Below are 19,778 nucleotides of genomic sequence, written 5' to 3' on the forward strand. Positions count from 1 at the left end.
GTATGAAGGGATTTACTGTTAAGAAAGACGGATATGCGAGTGACATGATTGTTCGTTTGTAACAATTTGAAAGTAATTACGAGCGAAGATTTGCGGGATTGAAGAACAAAGCCCTGCAACTTAATCTCAAATATAACAAATGCTCTTATATCCATCCATAGGTGGTACATTATGTTCTTAAAAATAGATTAGTAACAGATGAATAATTAAACTTTTTTTTAATTCATTGAGCAATCTCCAATATCTAAAAGTATATCTTTAAATTGTAAAACACTTTGTATTTTGATTTTTTCCGGAATGAATAGAAAAGAAATAAGAATAAATAAAATGGGAACCATAATCATATAACTTCTGTTAATTTGGATTCTGATTCAATTAAAATATTATTTATAGTTTTTATATAATTAATCTTTTATAATATATATTTCTTTAAATATAGATTTATCTTAATTAAATCAATTTAATAAATTAAGTAATAAAATAGAACGATTTTAAACATTTTATTATTATTTATTATATATATATATATATATATATATATATATATATATATATATATATATATATATATATATATATATATATATATATATATATATATATGATAACATATATTTCATATTATTTTTCATGTGAAAACATAAAAATAATTTCGCAAGTACAAAAACATATGTAATTCTATACATGTGTATTTATAATTTTTATTATATTAAAATGATACAACATAAAAATAAACGTGATTTTGTAGAAATGATATCAAAATAATTATAAAAATTTTAAAAATATATAATTTCGGAAGAACAGTGTTAAAATAATTATGTGCTTGTTTGTTTAAAATAAAAGTTATTTAATTATTTTTAAATAGAGAAATTTGCTTAATTAATTATTTTATTAAATAAATAAATAAAATTTATTTATTAAAGATAAAATTTTCTAATTAAAAAATGATAGAAAAATTTATAAGCTTTGAATTGAAAATAAACACGATTCAAAACAACTTCTTTTAAAAATGAATTAATGTTTTTTTATAAATTAAAGTTATCTGGTGTTTATGTTAATTAGTCTCTTATATACATTTTATTTTCTAAATTTTTAATATCAATTAGTTATAATTTATTAAGGAGCTAATTTCATATTGATAAATAGTGTGTACTTTATGTAAAACAGTAATCATCAGAGGGTCTCTGATTTTGAGTTGTATTCATCAATACATGTTATGAGAGCTCAGATATACGCACAAAAGAAAAACTTTTTCGCAGTTTAGTTTATGTTAATTTTATTAAAAAGGATGAATAACAAAATTCTGAAAATTATTTATATATAATTTGTTATTAAGAGTGTGGATAACTTGGGCCACAAGTCTGAACGTTGTGGGTTTTCCGAAAAGGTCGTAGGTTTTTCTGAAATCTCGTTGGTTTAAATTTTGTGTTTTGTTCCGCTCACATTGTTTTTTCAAAAATCTCTTTCATCTTCTGTTATAATTCACTCTGCGTATAGTGGCAGAATGTGAGAGAGACTGCACTCTCTAACAAAAAATAGTGTTGTCGTCGAACTCTTGCTCCAATGGTAATGAAAGGTCTTGATAATGGGAGCAGAAAGCGCAAACGACAGACTTCAAGAAAGCTTGGAGTGGATGCAAAAGTGGAGGTAATTTTTTTCGATGTTGGGATTTCTGGGGTTTCTTTGAGATAAAAAATACAATTACGAATTGTTGCATTCTCGTGTTGGGTGTTATTGGCCTTTTCTGTTTGCATCTCTTTCTATTTTTGGTTTTGATAATTTTTGCCTTTGGTTTCTTTTCATGATCGGATACTTAATTATTTAGACGCTTTTGTACACATGGTATTGCCGTTTTTCTTATTCAATTCCCTTCTTCACACCCTGCATACGAAGTTTCAATTTTTTTGGACAAAACTTGCATACATTACTATGGTGATTTAGGTGCTCTTCTCGAATCAAATTTTGAGTTTTCAATGTTGTAAACGCGCAGCAATTTAGAGTTTTCGGAGACCCGGTTGAAGGATGGCTGGGTCGTCCCGGAAGAAGTGAAACTCCCGCGGTGTCTGGAAGCCTCGGGAATCTGATAATGCGAATGACACTGAAGAGGATGTGTTGAAAGGTAATGGTTTGTTGTGATATGAGAGATAGGTGAGGGGAAGGAAGGAGGCTGATATGGATTTATGGAACGTGACTGAGTGAGTGAGTGGGGTGGAGTGAGTGTGAGAGTGAGGAAGAAGAAGGGTTTAGAAGAGAGGTATGATGGGACATGAACGATGATATTAGGCATTATGAAGTAAATAGGATGATTGTATGCAATAGTTTTGCTCTGTTTTTCAGTTCAATCTTCTCTGTCTTTCTTCGCAGACACCACGCCAACCAATTTATAAGGAAGTGACCCTCTAAATCCATCCCGTGCCCCTATATACCCTCAAGAATGGGAACTTTGATCAAGATTTAGTGTAATAATAATTACTGAATAAAAGTGACATTTTTTTAAATGTTGAGTTTTGGTGTACTAAACTCGAGTGTGAGACTATTTTCATCTGCGATTTTCGTTTTCTATTCTTGAAAATTGAATTTAGAAAATATTGCAGGTGCGGAGTATGGACAACGGGTTTCAAGGATCGTGGCACCCCGGGACAGTTATCATGTGTGAGGATTTGCAACGGCGTGTCAGATATAACAATATTTTGGATAACGAGGGGGTGTATAATCTTGAGGAGGTTGTGATTGTTTCAAAAGCTTTGGACGGTGATATTGAATGTGCAGACTTCTATGCACGCGGGTTCATCAGGCCACTGCCTCCTTTGGTTGAGTTTGATATGGGGGACCTTGTATATGGTTTATGTGTTGATGTGAACTATGAGGAAGCTTGGTGGGAAGGAGTTATATTTGACTACTGTGATGGAATGGACAAGAGGAGTGTGTTTTTCCCTGATTTGGGTGATGAAATACCGGTTGAAATTCATCAGTTGCGGATTACTCAGGACTGGGATGAAATTACTGAGGAGTGGACCCGACGAGGGAACTGGGTGTTTCTTGATCTGGTGGAGGAGCAGAAGAGGAACTTGTTTGTCACAGTTTCGGCCAAGCAGATTTGGTATGATATACGCATTAAAAAGGAATTTGAGACGATTAGAGAGTGGACATGTAATTTGAAGTACTTGTGGACCGAGTTGATAAAGGAGATAATTAATCACTACTTCTCTCTAACGTTAAAGGAAATTATCTCTGTCCTAAACCTTCCTCGGAGTCTTTTAAATGAAACACCAGAGCATGAATTTGCTGAAGCTATGCCTAATGTTGACTTAAGCATGATCTGGCATAATAAGCAAACTGCTGTGCAGAAAGGAACTGTCCCTCGTATTAAAGGGACCTTATCTGACGTTCAAAATGAAATTAGACCCTGTGGTGATAGTCCTTTTGATGAAAGCAGAGAAGATAGATCCTCAAGTCATTTAATGTCCTCTTTTTGGAATCCTGTGAAGTTGTCTGGGGTTGAATTATGCCCTGATGCTGTTAGGGAATATCCACTTGCTTCCAAACGTGAAGTTAGGGCATTTTGGATGGACAAATTACAAAAGCATCTTTTATGTCTTGGATGGAAAATTGAATGGTCAAATAGATTAAATATTAAACGTTACAAGTATATTTCCCCTTACACGAAGGGCCAAAGGTATTACCTTTCACTCATTGAAGTTTGTAAAGCTATGAAACAGGACCCCAACATGAACTCCTTGCATCTCCAAAATGATCAGACCATAACGCATCCTACAGTTGATTTCCATCTTTCAGATGTGCCTTCTATTCCAGCTGAAAATATTCAGTCTATAACGCATCTCCAAAATGATCACACTATAATGCATCCTACAGTTGATTGTCCTCTTTCAGACGTGCCTTCTATTCCAGCTGAAAATATTCAGTCTGTAACGCATCTCCAAAATGATCACACTATAATGCATCCTACAGTTGATTGCCATCTTTCAGATGTGCCTTCTATTCCAGCTGAAAATATTCAGTCTATAACGCATCTCCAAAATGATAACACTATAATGCATCCTACAGTTGATTGTCATCTTTCAGATGTGCCTTCTATTCCAGCTGAAAATATTCAGTCTATAACGCATCTCCAAAATGATCACACTATAATGCATCCTACAGTTGATTGTCATCTTTCAGATGTGCCTTCTAGTCCAGCTGAACATATTCAGTCTATAACGCATCTCCAAAATGGTCACACTATAATGCATCCTACAGTTGATTGTCATCTTTCTGATGTGCCTTCTAATCCAGCTGAAAATATTCAGAATCTAGATATCATTCATGCAGCTGAAAATATTCAGAATCTAGATATCATTCCTCCAGCTGAAAATATTCAGAATCTAGATGTCATTCCTCCAGCTGAAAATATTCAGAATCTAGATATGTTTCCTCCTGCTGAAAATATTCAGAATCTAGATATGTTTCCTCCTGCTGAAAATATTCAGAATCTAGATATCTTTCCTCCTGCTGAAAATATTCAGAATCTAGATATCTTTCCTCCCGCTGTGCCATCTTCTCCAGTTGAAGATGAAGTTGAAGAAGTACCTGAGTATTGTCCTTGGGCTGTTGTGCAGTATTATCGCATGTATATATACAAGAAGAGCCGGGCTGATAAAAAAAAGTGGATACTAAAGGCAAAGAAGCATCTGTTATCAGAGGGATGGGTTTTAGACCATCCACCTCCATTTAATAAGAGAAGGGGAATAATATACATGTCTCCACAAAATCGGAAATTCCCAACACTCCATGCAGCATGCAAATTTTGCATTGAAGAAACTATTCCTAATTGGGACCTTGAATGGCAGGAGATGGATGAAGGTGCTTCTAGTATTAAACCAACTACAAATCAAAAGAAGAAAAACAAGAGGGATTTGAAGGCCAACACACCTAAGGGCCAAAGCAATGGACCTCGACAGGTGCTAAGATCAAATAAGAGGGTGCAAAAGGTGTCTGCCTCTACTCATTTACATCACAAGCCTCTAAACATTCCGTCTTATTTGATAGACAGCAACATCATCTTACCAAGGTCTAAGGTTTATTATAAGGCAAAAGGCACGAACCGTGCAGTCCGAACTTTGGCTGAGGGGAAAATAACTCATGATGGAATCAAGTGTAACTGTTGCCTTACAATATACAGTTTTGCTGGATTTGAAAAACATGCTACTGGCAGTAGTACCTGCAGACCCTCTGCTAATATCTTTTTGGATGACGGGAAGTCACTCTTGGACTGCCAGATACAAATGATGCAAGGTCAAAAGAATAGTGTAGCTAGTGGAAAAGCATTAAGTGATCTTTCTCTAGCTGATAATGACTACATTTGTTCAGTTTGTCGCTATGGTGGTGAACTTATTTTATGTGATAAATGTCCATCCTCATTCCATAAGACGTGTCTTGGTTTGGAGGTACATTAACTATTCTCCTTCTGAATAATGCTATATTTAGTGCTATCCTGTTTTTACTTATCACAGCACAGGACATTAATTTGGTGCTTTGACATTAGATCTAGGTTTTTACTTCCGCTTGTATTATATTTTTCTGTATAGGATGTCCCTGAAGGTGACTGGTTTTGTCCATCATGTCGTTGCGGGATTTGTGGCCAAAGGAAAATTGATGGAGATGAGGTTGAACACTTCCTTTCTTGCATACAATGTGAACATAAATGTATGCCAGCTACACCCTATTTTTACTTTCATTTTATTTCCATTCTTGAATATCTTTGAAGTGTATTTGTGCGCATACGTAAATGTGGTCTTAGTTTTTGTCAAACTTGTGTAGATCATGTTAGGTGCCTGAAAAATGGAGCTGCAAATACATCAAGATATAATGGAAACTGGTTCTGTGGAAAAGACTGTGAAAAGGTAGATTAAATCCACTCCAACTGGTACTTTATTTCTCCCCCATTTTAGAAAAAAATAGCTATAATGTGCATGAAAACTTGCTTCTTACTATTTGTGGTTTACCATCAAGCTTTTTGTTTGTTGCGATTTGATGAAAAATGGGAGCCTCCATGACCGTTAGTTTGTGTGTTTTCATTCAGAGTCTTTTTTAGGACACTAGTTTGGCTCTACTAAACAATATGGTATCTATTTTTTGCAGATATACGAGGGCCTTCATAAATTATTAGGAGAGCCAATTCCAGTGGCTAGCAATCTAACTTGGACTTTGGTGAAGTTTATCAACCCTGACAGTTGTGATCTTGGTAATGTTGAAAGTGACTTAGTGGCAGAAAGTTACTGCAAACTCAATCTTGCTCTTTCGTTGATGCATGAATGTTTTGAGCCCCTAAAAGAACCCTTGACTTCCAGAGATCTCGTGGAAGATGCTCTATTCAGCAGAAGGTCAGAAATTGTTATCCTTCAAGACCTGATCATTATGTTTCTATCTTGCTTGTTGCATTTGTGTTATATACATTGATACATCGATGACATTTACTAATGGGTGTGTTTACATCTACTTTATTTACTTTGTCCATGATAATGTTATCTGCCTCTAAAGAAATGTCATACATTATTGTTTCATCTCTTGATCTATACCTGACATCTATAGCTTGGAACTTAACAGGTCAGAGCTTAACCGAATAAATTTCCAGGGTTTCTACACTGTGCTACTTGAGAGAAATGAAGAACTGGTTAGTGTGGCAACTGTTAGGTAAGTATAGGTCTTTTACTGTTTTTGTTTGATTGCACTAGTGCATGTCCTATTTGAGTTGTTTTATTAGCCTGTCGTATTTCATAGTTCATTTGTTATGTCAACTTTTTAGGGTCCATGGGAAGAAGGTAGCTGAAATACCTCTTGTTGGTACCAGATTACAATATCGTCGACATGGAATGTGTCGCATTTTAGTAAATGAGCTTGAAAAGGTAACCCACAAAACACACATGTCCTTTTTTTTTATTGTCTTTTACCTTAATTATGGAAGCTCTTTTTGTCCGGAATAAGTGGTATAGTATAACTGCAGTGTGTCATCACCTGAAGCTATTCAAATTAATAAGTGGTATAGCAATTCACTTGAAACCAATCCACGTAAAAGTTAGTTTTTGTTGCTATATCGAGCAGTCAATAGCGTTAATTCTTCCGAAACATTTATTGTAAATCATTCACTTCTTTTTCTTTTAAGTAAATCACCCCTTTATGTTTTGGTGGATGTTCGAAAACCATTAAAAATATACTGTAATGTGGTGACTAGTTACTGTTTGCACTATCTTATTTCACTGTCAAATGTATTCCCAGTTGACGAATTTAGCTTATACCAAAGCTTTATTCATCAATCAATTAGGAATACTGATAGGATATAAGGTAATAGATAATGTTAGGGGTTGGAAGGTACACGAGAGAAGAAGAAAGTATATGAGAGAAGAAGGACATCGAACAGTGAAAGGTGGGGAGAAATTGAGCCGAACGGTGGAAGACGGTGGGGAGAAGAAGAAGGGCACCGAATGGTGGAAAGCGGGGAGATGTCGAGCTGAATGATGGAAGGCAGTGAAGAATTGAGCCGAACGGCTGAAGGCGGTGAGGGTTCGATGCTGAATGTTGGAAAGAGATGAAGAACTGGAGTCGATCGGTTGAAGAGTTACTATCTTAACTGCTAGCAGTTAGGATAGGCAGGAAATAATTATAGTAAATAGAGCTATATCATAGAGAAATATTCGGTATAAGATAATTATAGTAAATAGAGCTATATTCTGGGGAAATATTCAGTATAAGATAAATATAGTAAATAGAGATATATTCTAGGGAAATATTCAGTATAAGATATTTATAGTAAATAGAGTCATATTCGAGGGAAATATTTAATATAAATAGAGCTAGATTATATTGTGAAGGGTATGTTTTTTATTATTGAGTTTATTGATAGGCGACTACAGTCCTATGAGGGAGGTTATGCTCCCAATTATCCTTGTTTACTTTTGTTTATTCAGAGAATTATGTTACCATTAATAAGAGAAATTCATTCTTTTATTATCTTTTCTTCCTACTATGATAGTGGTTAATTAGGTTTCCTACTCAGGAACCTAACAATTGGTCCGACCTGCCGGATCCTGATTGAGAGGAGTGAAAGACGTCATGGAGGGGAGAATGAATGCAGTCGAAGGGAAACTGGAGAACATTGGGCTGAAATTGGAGAATGTGGAGTTGTCCATGGGGGATTGGAGGCGGAGACGGCGGCAATCCACAAAGATTTACAAGAACTGACGAGGATGATGGGAGGGCGAGCCCGACAACTAGATGGAAATTCGGATGAAAGCCAGGGGTCCTTAACGAGAATCGGAGAAGGAGAAGGGAGAGCTCGGAGGAGAAACTGGATGAAGACCAAGGAGACGCCCAATGTTAGGTTCCTAGATTGGGAACCTAATTCCAGTACTCTATTCCTCTTCAAGAAACACCAAAAAGATTGGGAATTTGTATATTATTCACAATATCGCATCTATACAAAAAGAATACAGAGGCATAACCCTCTTTCACAAGTATGAACCCGTCAAACAACTAAACAATTCCTCCCATGTCTATATAACTGTCCTCTATTTATACAACCTCTCCCGCCCACTCTTAACTGTCCTAAGCAGTTAAGCGGTTACAATTAGTTCCCCTTAGTTCCCCTCTTTCTTCTCTCATAAACCAACCATCTCCTATTTTCCCTATCAATACCCGCCCCTTGAACACTAACCTTGTCCCCAAGATTGAATTCGAGGTATTGTTCCCTTAGGGTTATTTCATTTTCCTAGGTGGCCCCTTCCGACCCTCCTTCTTGCCACTCAATTAGCAGTTGTGGCACACTCTCCCCTCCTTCCTGCAGCTGCCTCCTTCCCAACATGTTTACGGGCCAGAATGAAGGTCCGTTGGCCTGCAGGTCTTGTGGTAAGTCCCTCTCCACCCTTTGTTCTCCTATTGCCTTCTTCACCTGTGAAACATGGAAGACAGGATGAATTCGGGCTGTCTCCGGTAGCTGCAACTTACAGGCGTTCACCCCCACCTTCTGAACCACCTGAAACGGCCCAAAGTATCTAGCTGCGAGCTTTGGATGGAGCCTAGTTGGCATGGATGTTTGTCTATGAGGTCGTATCTTCAAATACACCCAGTCCCCTACTTCCACGTTCGCAGCCTTCCTTCGTTTATTAGCTTGCCTAACCATGAGATTCTGTGCCCTTTCCAGATGAAATTTCAACTGTTTCAGGGCTTCATCCCTGGTTTGGAGCTCCTGACTCACTGCCTCCACCAATGATTCACCAGGAATGAACCTATGCAAAGAGGGAGGCGCTCTCCCATACATGGCCTCAAAAGGGGTGCACCTTATGGCTCCTTGGTAACTTGTGTTGTACCAATATTCTGCCTATGACAGCACGATCATCCATCCCTTGGGCTGCTCCGAACAAAAACACCTAAGATAACCCTCCAAAACTCGATTTAGAACCTCCGTCTGGCCGTCCGTTTCAGGATGGTACGCGGTGCTCATCTTTAAATGCGTACCCTGACTCTTAAACAGTTCCTTCCGGAATATACTTAGGAACAACGGGTCCCGGTCGGTCACTATAGATTGTGGGATCCCATGCAACCTCACAATTTCTCTTATAAAAACCTCAGCCACTATTTTCGCCGAATATGGGTGCTTGAGCGGAAAGAAGTGTGCGTATTTGCTTAAGCAATCAACCACCACCAAGAGTTAGTCATACCCTTGGGACTTTGGCAAGCAAACTATGAAATCCATACTCAGCTCCTCCCACACTGCGTTCGGCACCGACAAGGGCTGTAGTAATCCTTGAGGTGAAGATGTTATGTACTTGTGTTGTTGGCACACAAGACATTTAGCCACAAACTCCGTTACATCTTTTTTCATTCCAGCCCAATATAATGATTGTGCTAAACGTCTGTAAGTCCTATACACCCCAGAGTGGCCCCCTATTTGTGTTACATGGAATTCAGCTATCAACCTTGGGATCCACTTTGACTGTGCCGACAACACCAATCTACCCTTGTGGTGGAGCCTCTCATGTTCTATTGTGTAAGCGGGATGGGTGTTAGGATCTCTCCTAATTTTGTCCATTATCTTCTGCAGAAACTCATCCCCCTCTACTTCCTGTGTTATCTCTCCGAAATCTTGCCAAAAAGGTCTCGCTACCACCTTTAACTCTTTCTCCCCTTCATCTTCCCCTTCAAACTGCCTTGACAGAGCATCCACAACTTTATTTGTAGCTCCTGCCTTATAAACGATTTCAAAGTCATATCCTAGTAACTTTGCGATCCAATCCTGTTGGTTCTGTGTGGTGATACGTTGTTCCAACAAATGACGGAGGCTCTTCTGATCCGTATGAACCACAAACCGCTGCCCCACAAGATACGGCCTCCAATGCTGAATGGCCAACACCAAGGCCATCATTTCCTTTTCGTAGATGGACTTGCTTAACTTTCCCTCGGAAAGAGCCTTGCTAACATAGGCTATCGGTTTTCTTCCCTACATCAGCACGGCTCCCACGCCACTTCCCGACGCATCACACTCTATGTGGAAAGGTTGTGTGAAATCGGGCAATGATAATACTGGTGTTGTCGTCTTCTCTCTCTTCAGTATTATCCATGCCTCCTCCGCCTTCTCATTCCAAGAGAATCCACCTTTCTTCAGCAATTATGTCAGGGGTTTAGCGATCTTGCCGTAATCGTGGACAAACCTCCGGTAATACCCCGTTAGCCCCAGAAATCCCCTCAGGCTCTTCACAGTTTTCGGCCTCTCCCATTCCACTACCGCCTTGATCTTCTCGTCGTCCATCTCCATACCCCTACTCGAAATAACATGCCCCAAGTACTTAACTTGGGTCTGTCCAAACTCACACTTCCTCCTGTTCGCAACCCACTGATCTCATTGCAGAGTAAAGAGTACGTGTTCGACATGCTCAATATGCTCCTCCTAGGTGCGGCTGTATACCAAAATGTCGTCAAAAAATACGAGAACGTACTTGCGCAGATAGGGCTGGAATAGAGCGTTCATCACACCTTGGAAGGTCGCCGGTGCGTTGGTAAGCCCGAATGGCATCACTACGAACTCGTAGTGCCCCTGATGTGTTCGGAACGTCGTTTTTCCAACATCCTTTTCGCTTATACGGATTTGGTGATACTCGGCTTTTAGATCAACTTTCGAAAAATAGGACGTCCCCTCCAGCTCGTCCAACAACTCCTCGATCACCGGTATCGGAAACTTGTGCAGCACCGTCGCTCGGTTGAGTGCTCGGTAATATATGCAAAAACGTCAACTGCCGTCTTTCTTCTTCACCAGAAACACCGGACTTGAGTATGGACTGTGGCTTGGTCGGATCACCCCTGTGCGGAGCATTTCGGCTACCTGGTGCTCTATCTCAGATTTCATGGCATGTGGGTATCTGTAGGGCCGGACGTTAACCGGATCCACCCCCTCGTTAAGTTGTATGTTGTGTTCTATCCCTCTGCTAGGTGGCAGCTTCGTGAGTTCTGTGAACACCACGTCATATTTTTTCAGAAGGATCTCCATCTCTCTTTTCTGCTTTCCGGTGAGGCCCGCATCCCTCATTTTATTATTTTGGGCCTCCATTGAGCCCAACTCCTAAACCATGTACCAAGACTCAGCCCTGTCAATTTTCAGTAAAGCCTTAGGGCCCACCACTCTACGTTCTAGCGTGGGGTCACCCCTTCACCATCACCTCCTTCCCTCCTTCTCGATACACCATTCTCAGTTTTCCCCAGTCCACCAGAACTTCTCCCAGTTTCTCCAACCACTCCACCCCTAGGATCACCTCGACTCCTCCAAGTTCGAAAAGGTAAAAACGTTCAACAAGCTTAGCTTCCCCTAGCTCCAACTCTACCTGTTCACAGCACCCACTAATTCTCTTCCTCTATCCGTCACCCAGGCTCACCATGTATGGTTGGGTCTCCGCCATCGCCATCTTCAGTTCCTCCACCAGCCGTCGATCAATAAAATTGTGGCTCGCGCCACTATCAATCAACACCAGCACCTCCCGTTGCCCAATGAGTCCTCGTAATTTCATCGTTTTGGGTGTCGTCAATCCGCCGGCGGACAGCGCAGATAACTCCATCGCAGCGAGGTTCAGCTCAAGACTCTAATTGCCTTCAGCTTCTTCCTCCTCTTCCACTAGAATTAGCATTTTCAGTCCCCTTTCTGGGCAGCGATGGCCGGGGCTGAAGGGTCCGTCGCACCTGAAACATCGTCCCTCCTCCCTCCGTTTAAGATACTCCGAGTATGGAAGATTGCGAACATTCCGATCACCTCCGCCGCTGTTAGCCATCCCGCTATTTCGCCCATGGGTCGCGTCTTTCTTAACAGACCCCACACTTTCAGTCGGTACTCCTCGCATCGTCGGGTCGCGATTTGGGTCTATTCGCGTTATCGAAGTCGTCGTTTTTCCCCAAGAACTTTGATTCTTGGACACCCATCCTCCTCCTGCCTTGGAAGTGGTACACAACTTCTCCACATCTCTCGCCACCCACATGACGGTCATCAAATCCGTTGGGCCATGAGGCCTGACATGATCGCTCACCTTTTCCCGTAAGCCAGACAAGAAGTAACCCATAATCTGCTCCTCGGGTATTTGTGCCGTTTGCCCAACCAGAACTTCGAAATCGCGTATATACTCCTCCACCGGTCCCGCCTGTCTGATGGTCGACAACCTTTCGTACACTGTCCCCCGTGTTCCTCCTCCGAACCGTATTCCCATAGCCCTCTTCAACCCGTCCCAAGAAAGGTTCTTGGTCTTCTCTCGCCAAAATCGAAACCAACTTCCGGCGTAACCTTCCATGCTAATGAACGCCAATTCTAGCTTCTCCTCCTCAGCCACCTTCTGGACCTCGAAAAACTTCTCAGCCCGGCCTATCCATACCCAAGGCTTGCCCCCTTCAAATACAGGTAACTCGACCCGCTTCCTCTAATTGACCATCCCCCTTGGTTACCTTCTCCGCTTCTTCCCCCTCCACCGTTGGGTCCACCCCTATTATCGTTCACCGATGATTGACTCTCATCCTGATGCTGGTCTATGTGATTGTGGTTACGTTCTCCAAGAGCTTTCAAGATTGCTTGAATGTCCTGTCGTATCGCCATCGTCTCCCGACGCAAAGCCCCCGTGTTCGCTTTCATCTCGGCGATTGCAATCTCGACCGCCTCCAAGTGCCCTTCGACTGCCACCACTCTTCCCTCCATCAATTGCTCGTGTCTCCTCCCCGATAGGATGATCCGGCAGGTCGGACCAAATGTTAGGTTCCTAGATTGGGAACCTAATTCCAGTACTCTATTCCTCTCCAAGAAACACCAAAAAGATTGGGATTTGTATATTATTCACAATATCGCATGTATCTAGAAAGAATACAGAGGCATAACCCTCTTTCACATGTATGAACCCGTCAAACAACTAAACAATTCCTCCCATGTCTATATAACTGTCCTCTATTTATACAACCTCTCCCGCCCACTCTTAACTGTCCTAAGCAGTTAAGCGGTTACAATTAGTTCCCCTTAGTTCCCCTCTTTCTTCTCTCATAAACCAACCATCTCCTATTTTCCCTATCACCCAACCTAATTGGGTAGAAGGGGTAGAAGTACCCACTTTTGAAGGGTTTGATCCGTTGGGGTGGATCTCTAAGGTAGAGAAGTTCTTCGAGTTGCAAGGGATGGCAGAGGAGGAAAAGGCGCGCCTAGCCGACATCAGTATGGAAGGTAGCGTTGGCTACTGGTTCAGAGCCCAGAAGGAGAAAGCCAAGAATCGTTCTTAGGAAGGTCTGAAGGGAGTAGTAGTGATGCGATTTGGAGAACGGAACAAGGGTACAATCTTCGAAAGGTTGGCGGCCAGTAAGCAGTTGGGGACCGCAGAAGAATACAGTCAAGATCCGAACGTGAGAGGACGGCCGAAACCGAACGGGAGAGGACTGTCGGATCCGAATGTGCGAGGATTGCCGGACCCGAACAGAAGAAGACTGTAGGACCCAAACGAGAGAGGACGACCAGATCCAAACGTGAAAGGACTGTTGGAATCAAACGGGAGAGGACGCATGGACCCGAACGGAAGAGGATGGCCGAAGCCGAACGAGCGAGGAGGGCTGGATCATGGGGAGAGAAGCGTGATGGAAGGAAGAATGAAGGCTTTGGAGGGAAGGGTGGATGGAAGAATCAATGCCTCAGAGAGAAGGATGGATTCTGTGAAGAGGTGGGCTAGCGAACAGAAAAAGGGGCTTGCGGTTCTTGATACACCTACAGAGGGGAGAGAGTTGTTTGAAGTATGGAAAGACCTCGAAGACCATTTTCTCAAGACCTATTATTATGGAAAATAGGTGTCCAGAATGCTGGAAGGTAATAGGATCCAGGAAGAAGGGGAGTCATTAAAGGAGGAATTGCCATCACCCAAGCCTCCATACCTGAATTGGAGGGTTGTAGCTAATGGGTTCCCTTCATATGATAACACAAGGATGAAAAGGAGCCATGAGATCAATCTTCCTGTTTCCAACCTTGAGGATAAGGTTGTTTTGCAGCGGGGTGTAATGATAGGATATAAGGTAATAGATAATGTTAGGGGTAGGAAGGTATACGAGAGAAGAAGAAAGTATATGAGAGAAGAAGGATATCGAACGGTGGAAGGCGGGGAGAGATTGAGCCGAATGGTGGAAGACGGTGAGGGAGAAGAAGAAGGGCACTGAATGGTGGAAAGCGGGGAGATGTCAAGCCGAACGACTGAAGGCGGTGAGGGTTCGATGCCGAACGCTGGAAAGAGATGAAGAACTGGAGCCGATCAATTGAAGAGTTATTATCCTAACTGTTGTAGCAGTTAGGATGAGTGAGAAATAATTATAGTAAATAGAATTATATCATATGGAAATATTCGGTATAAGATAATTATAGTAAATAGAGCTATATTCTAGGAAAATATTCAATATAAGATATATATAATAAATAGAGCTATATTTTAGAAAAATATTCCGTATAAGATATTTATAGTAAATAGAATCATATTCTAGAAAAATATTTAATATAAATAGAACTAAATTATATTGTAAGGGTTATGTTTTTATTGAGTTTGTTAACATACGGTTAAAGTCCTATAAGGAAGATTATGCTCCAATTATCCATGTTTAGTTTTTGTTTATTCCAAAAATTATAATGTGTGATTAATTAGGTTTAAGAGAGATTCATTCTTTTATTATCTTTTCTGTCTACTGTGTGGTTAATTAGGTTCCTTAAGAACCTAACAAATACATTATCAAACTTTATGCCTGAAATGGAAATGATTAATAAATTTGATTCTCATTGGTTCTATCGTCCCTTTTAAAAAATGGAGAAATGGAGTGTTGTTTTCCATTTATATTTTCCACTTTAATAATATGCAACACAGTTAAGCTACGCTTCACAACACTAACTACAAACATAATTGAAATCTGAAAAGTAGCTAAAAGCCGAAAAACTAATTGATAATTAATAAATATACACTAACAAAAGTACACATACATGTATGTCGTTTCTTTATTATAATTTTTAAATTTTAGTTTTTATACTATGCATTGTAATATGCATATTGAAATATATTTTCATTTAATTCTAATTTAAATTAAAGTAAAAATATCATAATGTTAAGTAGATACCTACCTTCATCATGTTAATCAATGTAAACTGTAATAAAAAAACTACCATATACTAATATCTTCAAATTTAATGTAAAAATGAAAAAAAAAATATTGCAAATAGTAGAACAAGTAAAATAATTAATGTATTGAGTTACTAGAAAATATTATTAAGTTCTTGAATTAGAAGAACAAATTATTAATTATTATAATTACCACAATTAGATATCGTAGTAGGATAAGTTATTAGTAATTATTGTAATCTTTTAAGGTGGCAGAGTTCCTATATATACCCTCTTGGTACTTTAGTACTTTACTGTCAAGTAAAAATGAGGTTTCCTCCTAAATTTGTTGAAGTATTGTTCTAGGGTGTTTAGGTCTACTCCCCATTCAATGCTTAACCTTATCCACCTTAGATGTATGTTGGGGCTTTTCCATTTTCACTGCCGCTGCTGCCATCTACATATCCCTAAATTCATGATTAGAAAAGAGAGAGGAATGATTATGAAAGAAAGAGGAGAGATTTTTGGTCAACACTTGTTCTCTTGAGAACCCAACTATCTATATGTCTCTGGATTCATGATTATAAATGAGAGAGGAGAAATTTTTGTTCTTCTAAATCAGCACAATCTTTTCATCTGGTATTTATAAGGTTGGTTTGATGGTAAAATTGGAAGGTGAAAGAGGTTGTGGGTTTAAGTCCCCTTACTAACACTTAGAATTATAAGGTTGGTTAAGGAAGGAAGAGAAAGGTTGTGCCCACTAACATAATACTAGAATTTGGATTCTTTATTGGGTTTTTTGTACAAAGAATTATCATCAGTATAATTTTAATGCTTAGCCCCCAGTAAAGAATTTGGACTTGTAATTCTAATAATTAACATTTGTCGATAGAAATAAAATTTCTATATGAGAAGTAATAATAAAAATAAATAATGTAGTGTGAACTCTGATTTAACCTATTTCCTAACAAATAAGGTTGTATTTTTTTATTTTATTTTTTATCCATCACTAAATAGAATAACTCTATAATTACCACACACGTTCACATCATCCTTTTAGATAGATAACTGGTCAATATAATTATTCACAATGTAGTTTTGGCATAACTGTCTTTAAATTTAATTATTCACATGTAAGACCAATGTTGAACCAAGGATCCAATCAATTATTTGTATTTCTCACAATGTAGTTTAATATGATAGAACCAAACACATGGATGTAGATCAACACTTCACAAATAAAAGTTAGCCTTATACAAAGGGTCTTCCCCCAAATTGGTTTTATGATCTTAGAGGCAAGATGAGAATAGTAGACATTCGTTTACCATTGAAAAGTTTAAGAGGTTGTGTTGAGTTAAGAGGAGATATTATCAATTATTGTACTTATGTAGGAGATCACCAAATAAAATTTTCAAATATTAACAAACAAATATTTTTTTTCAAAAACCCTTTTTTTACAACCATCGGACACACTAACGCTGTAATTTAATTAAAAAACCGGGTTTAGAATCCACCCCCACTCGAAGCTCAACATCAAGAACCTAAAAAAGAGAGCAACATCAAACTCTACCCATTTTTGAAAAAGGCAAATAAACAAGAATAAATATGAGAACACAATTCTCGAAAATAAATTTTAAATTTAACTCAATTTTATAAAATCAACTGGCATATAATTAGTTTCTATAATTTGGTATATCCTAATCGATGTAAGATGTAACATCTCCTTAGGTAAAAGACTAAATATATATTCTTATATCAAGGACTAAACACATCTACGTGGTCTAGTAGTGGCTGCACGAAATATTGTTAGAAAAAATTCTTGATACAATCTTAGGAAATAAACTTTTAAGTCCAACTCAACTTTAAAAAAAATTTATAAGGTGAGGCTTGCGTATGTTATGGCTTGTCGGTACAGGATCTGTTTTTTACATGTTTTCTACTTCGTAGTAGAAAAAATGTCTTCGCCATGTTTTCTACTTTTTTTGCACCATCTTCAATGCCGAGTATATGGTTTATGAAAGTTGACCTGTGACTAGATATTTTTTTCTTATGACAAGCGTTGCACTTAGGCATCATCAAAGGGAGGTCAAAATAATAATCAAGAAGTTCAGAATCTAACGGTTACAGAAAGGTTTCCTAATCTCTGCATATCTACACATAACATAGCACGGTTTCTAGCAGAAGAAATAGTAAAAGCAGTGTCAGATTAGGAATCTGAGCCTCGCGTTTCAAATTTGCCACTGAAAAGTGAAGAAAAAGAATTTGGGAGAACGGTATTGTGTTGTATAGGAAGAAGAAGAAAGTTAGATTATAAGAGTACCAAACCTGTTTTTAAAAAAAATAACATTGTTCAGTTCAATTGTCTGCTTTTAAAATTCGGTCTAGTTAATTTTTTTTATATCCTGTTTGGTTCAATTCCGTTTCAAAACGGTTCAAGTTAGAACAGGTTAGTTTGCACACCCCTGGATACAATCTGTTTATAGTGATTGATTAGGGGTTTTTGAAATGGTGTTTATTCAGGTCTAAAGAAGAGTTTGTGTGCGGTGAGACTAGATAATAAATAGTGGTGATAATTATAATATCATGATTTTTTTATTCTTGAGCAGTCCTACTTACAGTTTCTCTAACTTGTACTTTACTTACTTCAGAAGCTCATGAAATTAGATGTGGAGAGGCTGGTTTTGCCGGCTGTTCCTAGTGTGCTAGAGACATGGACCGGCTCTTTTGGCTTTGCAAAGATGACTGATTATGAGAGATCTCAGTTTCTGGACTATACTTTCCTAGATTTTGAGGGTACCATTATGTGCCAAAAGTTGTTGATGAACATAGCATCTTCAGATTCAGTTTTGTTAACAGGTATGTAATCTTCTATATTTCTTGTTTTCATAAAGTAGACAAGTAAACCAGTTTGAATCACACGAAAGAACTACATCATGATGTTTCCTTTTGCAGAGTCTAAACGTTGCTGTTTTAACCCCAGTAAGTCTGGTCCCATATGTGAAGTGCACCAAGGAGAAGCTATTGACGAAAAGTAAGTCACACTTCTCTCCTTTGATCCTAATCATGAGAGAACAAAATTATAACGACATTAAATGATTGCTATGTGTGTGTATGGTATATATGGTTATGGGACAACATTAATTGACACGAAGTGTCTAACCCCTGTACTTTCACCCGTTAGTATATTTTTATAATATTACTTAAATTAGGAACTTAAGATGCTCTCAAAGTTGTTCCGTTATAAGATTGCTTTGTATGTTTTATAATGTATCCTGCATTAATTGTGTAATCTATTTGGGGTATAATATAATCATTGTTATACTAACATATATGATATTTTTTTAGTGCTTGTGCTGGCAATAATGATCACCATGATTTAAGAGCTATTGACCCATTTAGAATGGTATTTTCTTCTCCTTTGTCACCTCGTGTTGTTTAAGGATGTTTTCTGTTTGTTAGGACTGTTAATGTCCTTGGTTCGTAGGTAAAGGAACCGGATCAACAGTGTCAGAAAGGAACAACCAGTAGTGTGTGCTCGTTTGATGAACTAGTTGAAAGGAATGATGATGATCTGTATAAGTTTGTCTACACACGAAAGAAAATGAGAAAATGATACCAAGGGATTTAGCATGGCATCATGGCTGTTGCATGATAAATCCTCCATCTGTCCACATAATGTCACAAGTAGTAGACTTTTGTACAGTGTAGAAATAGCCTTGTACAAAACTCTACTTCAGTTACAAGCGCTTGCGCAGCTGTAATTTTGCTCTGCATTCATGTTGTTACAACCTTGCATCACTGTGCTTTTTTGCTGTCATCTGAGTTTGTGAAATAGAAACGGTAAATTTGAGTGAGGTTATAGTTGCACATTGGACATTATCTGTTTTACTATTTTTCTGTTTTGAAAATGTAATGTGCTATGAAAAGCAAGGAACATATGCTTGTATCAGAATTTGGTTCTTTTGATGGAAGGGGTAAAACAACCCTTTTGGGCCATGTATCTATACTTATACTTTCATTGGGTTAAGTATACAAGTTAGGATTCTTACACTGAGAGATACTATTATACTAACCCACCAACACAATGCTACCAAGTGCTAATTGGGAAGACAAGCATCCACAAATCTCACCCTATCAGCCACCTACAATTTTAAACAT

At 38.7% G+C, this 19,778-nt stretch overlaps 1 protein-coding gene across 2 annotated transcripts; it reads left to right on the forward strand.

Annotated features, from left to right (window-relative positions):
* Nucleotides 1-1,468: 1,468 nt before the first annotated feature.
* Nucleotides 1,469-19,591, forward strand: LOC108341489 (uncharacterized). 2 transcript variants are annotated; one of them, XM_017579165.2, is made up of 11 exons: nt 1,469-1,647; nt 2,595-5,444; nt 5,586-5,703; nt 5,818-5,900; nt 6,139-6,380; nt 6,604-6,690; nt 6,803-6,902; nt 18,269-18,476; nt 18,573-18,651; nt 18,966-19,023; nt 19,105-19,591. In XM_017579165.2, the coding sequence occupies exons 1-11, from the start codon at nt 1,564-1,566 to the stop codon at nt 19,231-19,233; spliced, it is 4,038 nt and encodes a 1,345-aa protein (XP_017434654.2). In that variant the 5' UTR covers nt 1,469-1,563; the 3' UTR covers nt 19,234-19,591. The 2 variants fall into 2 exon arrangements, with proteins under 2 accessions (XP_017434654.2, XP_052734694.1); XM_052878734.1 differs by lacking the exon at nt 18,966-19,023 and having other exon boundaries at nt 19,080-19,234.
* Nucleotides 19,592-19,778: the final 187 nt, after the last annotated feature.

This window comes from Vigna angularis, chromosome 6, assembly GCF_016808095.1.
Source record: "Vigna angularis cultivar LongXiaoDou No.4 chromosome 6, ASM1680809v1, whole genome shotgun sequence".
In the NCBI taxonomy this organism is placed as follows: Eukaryota; Viridiplantae; Streptophyta; class Magnoliopsida; order Fabales; family Fabaceae; genus Vigna; species Vigna angularis.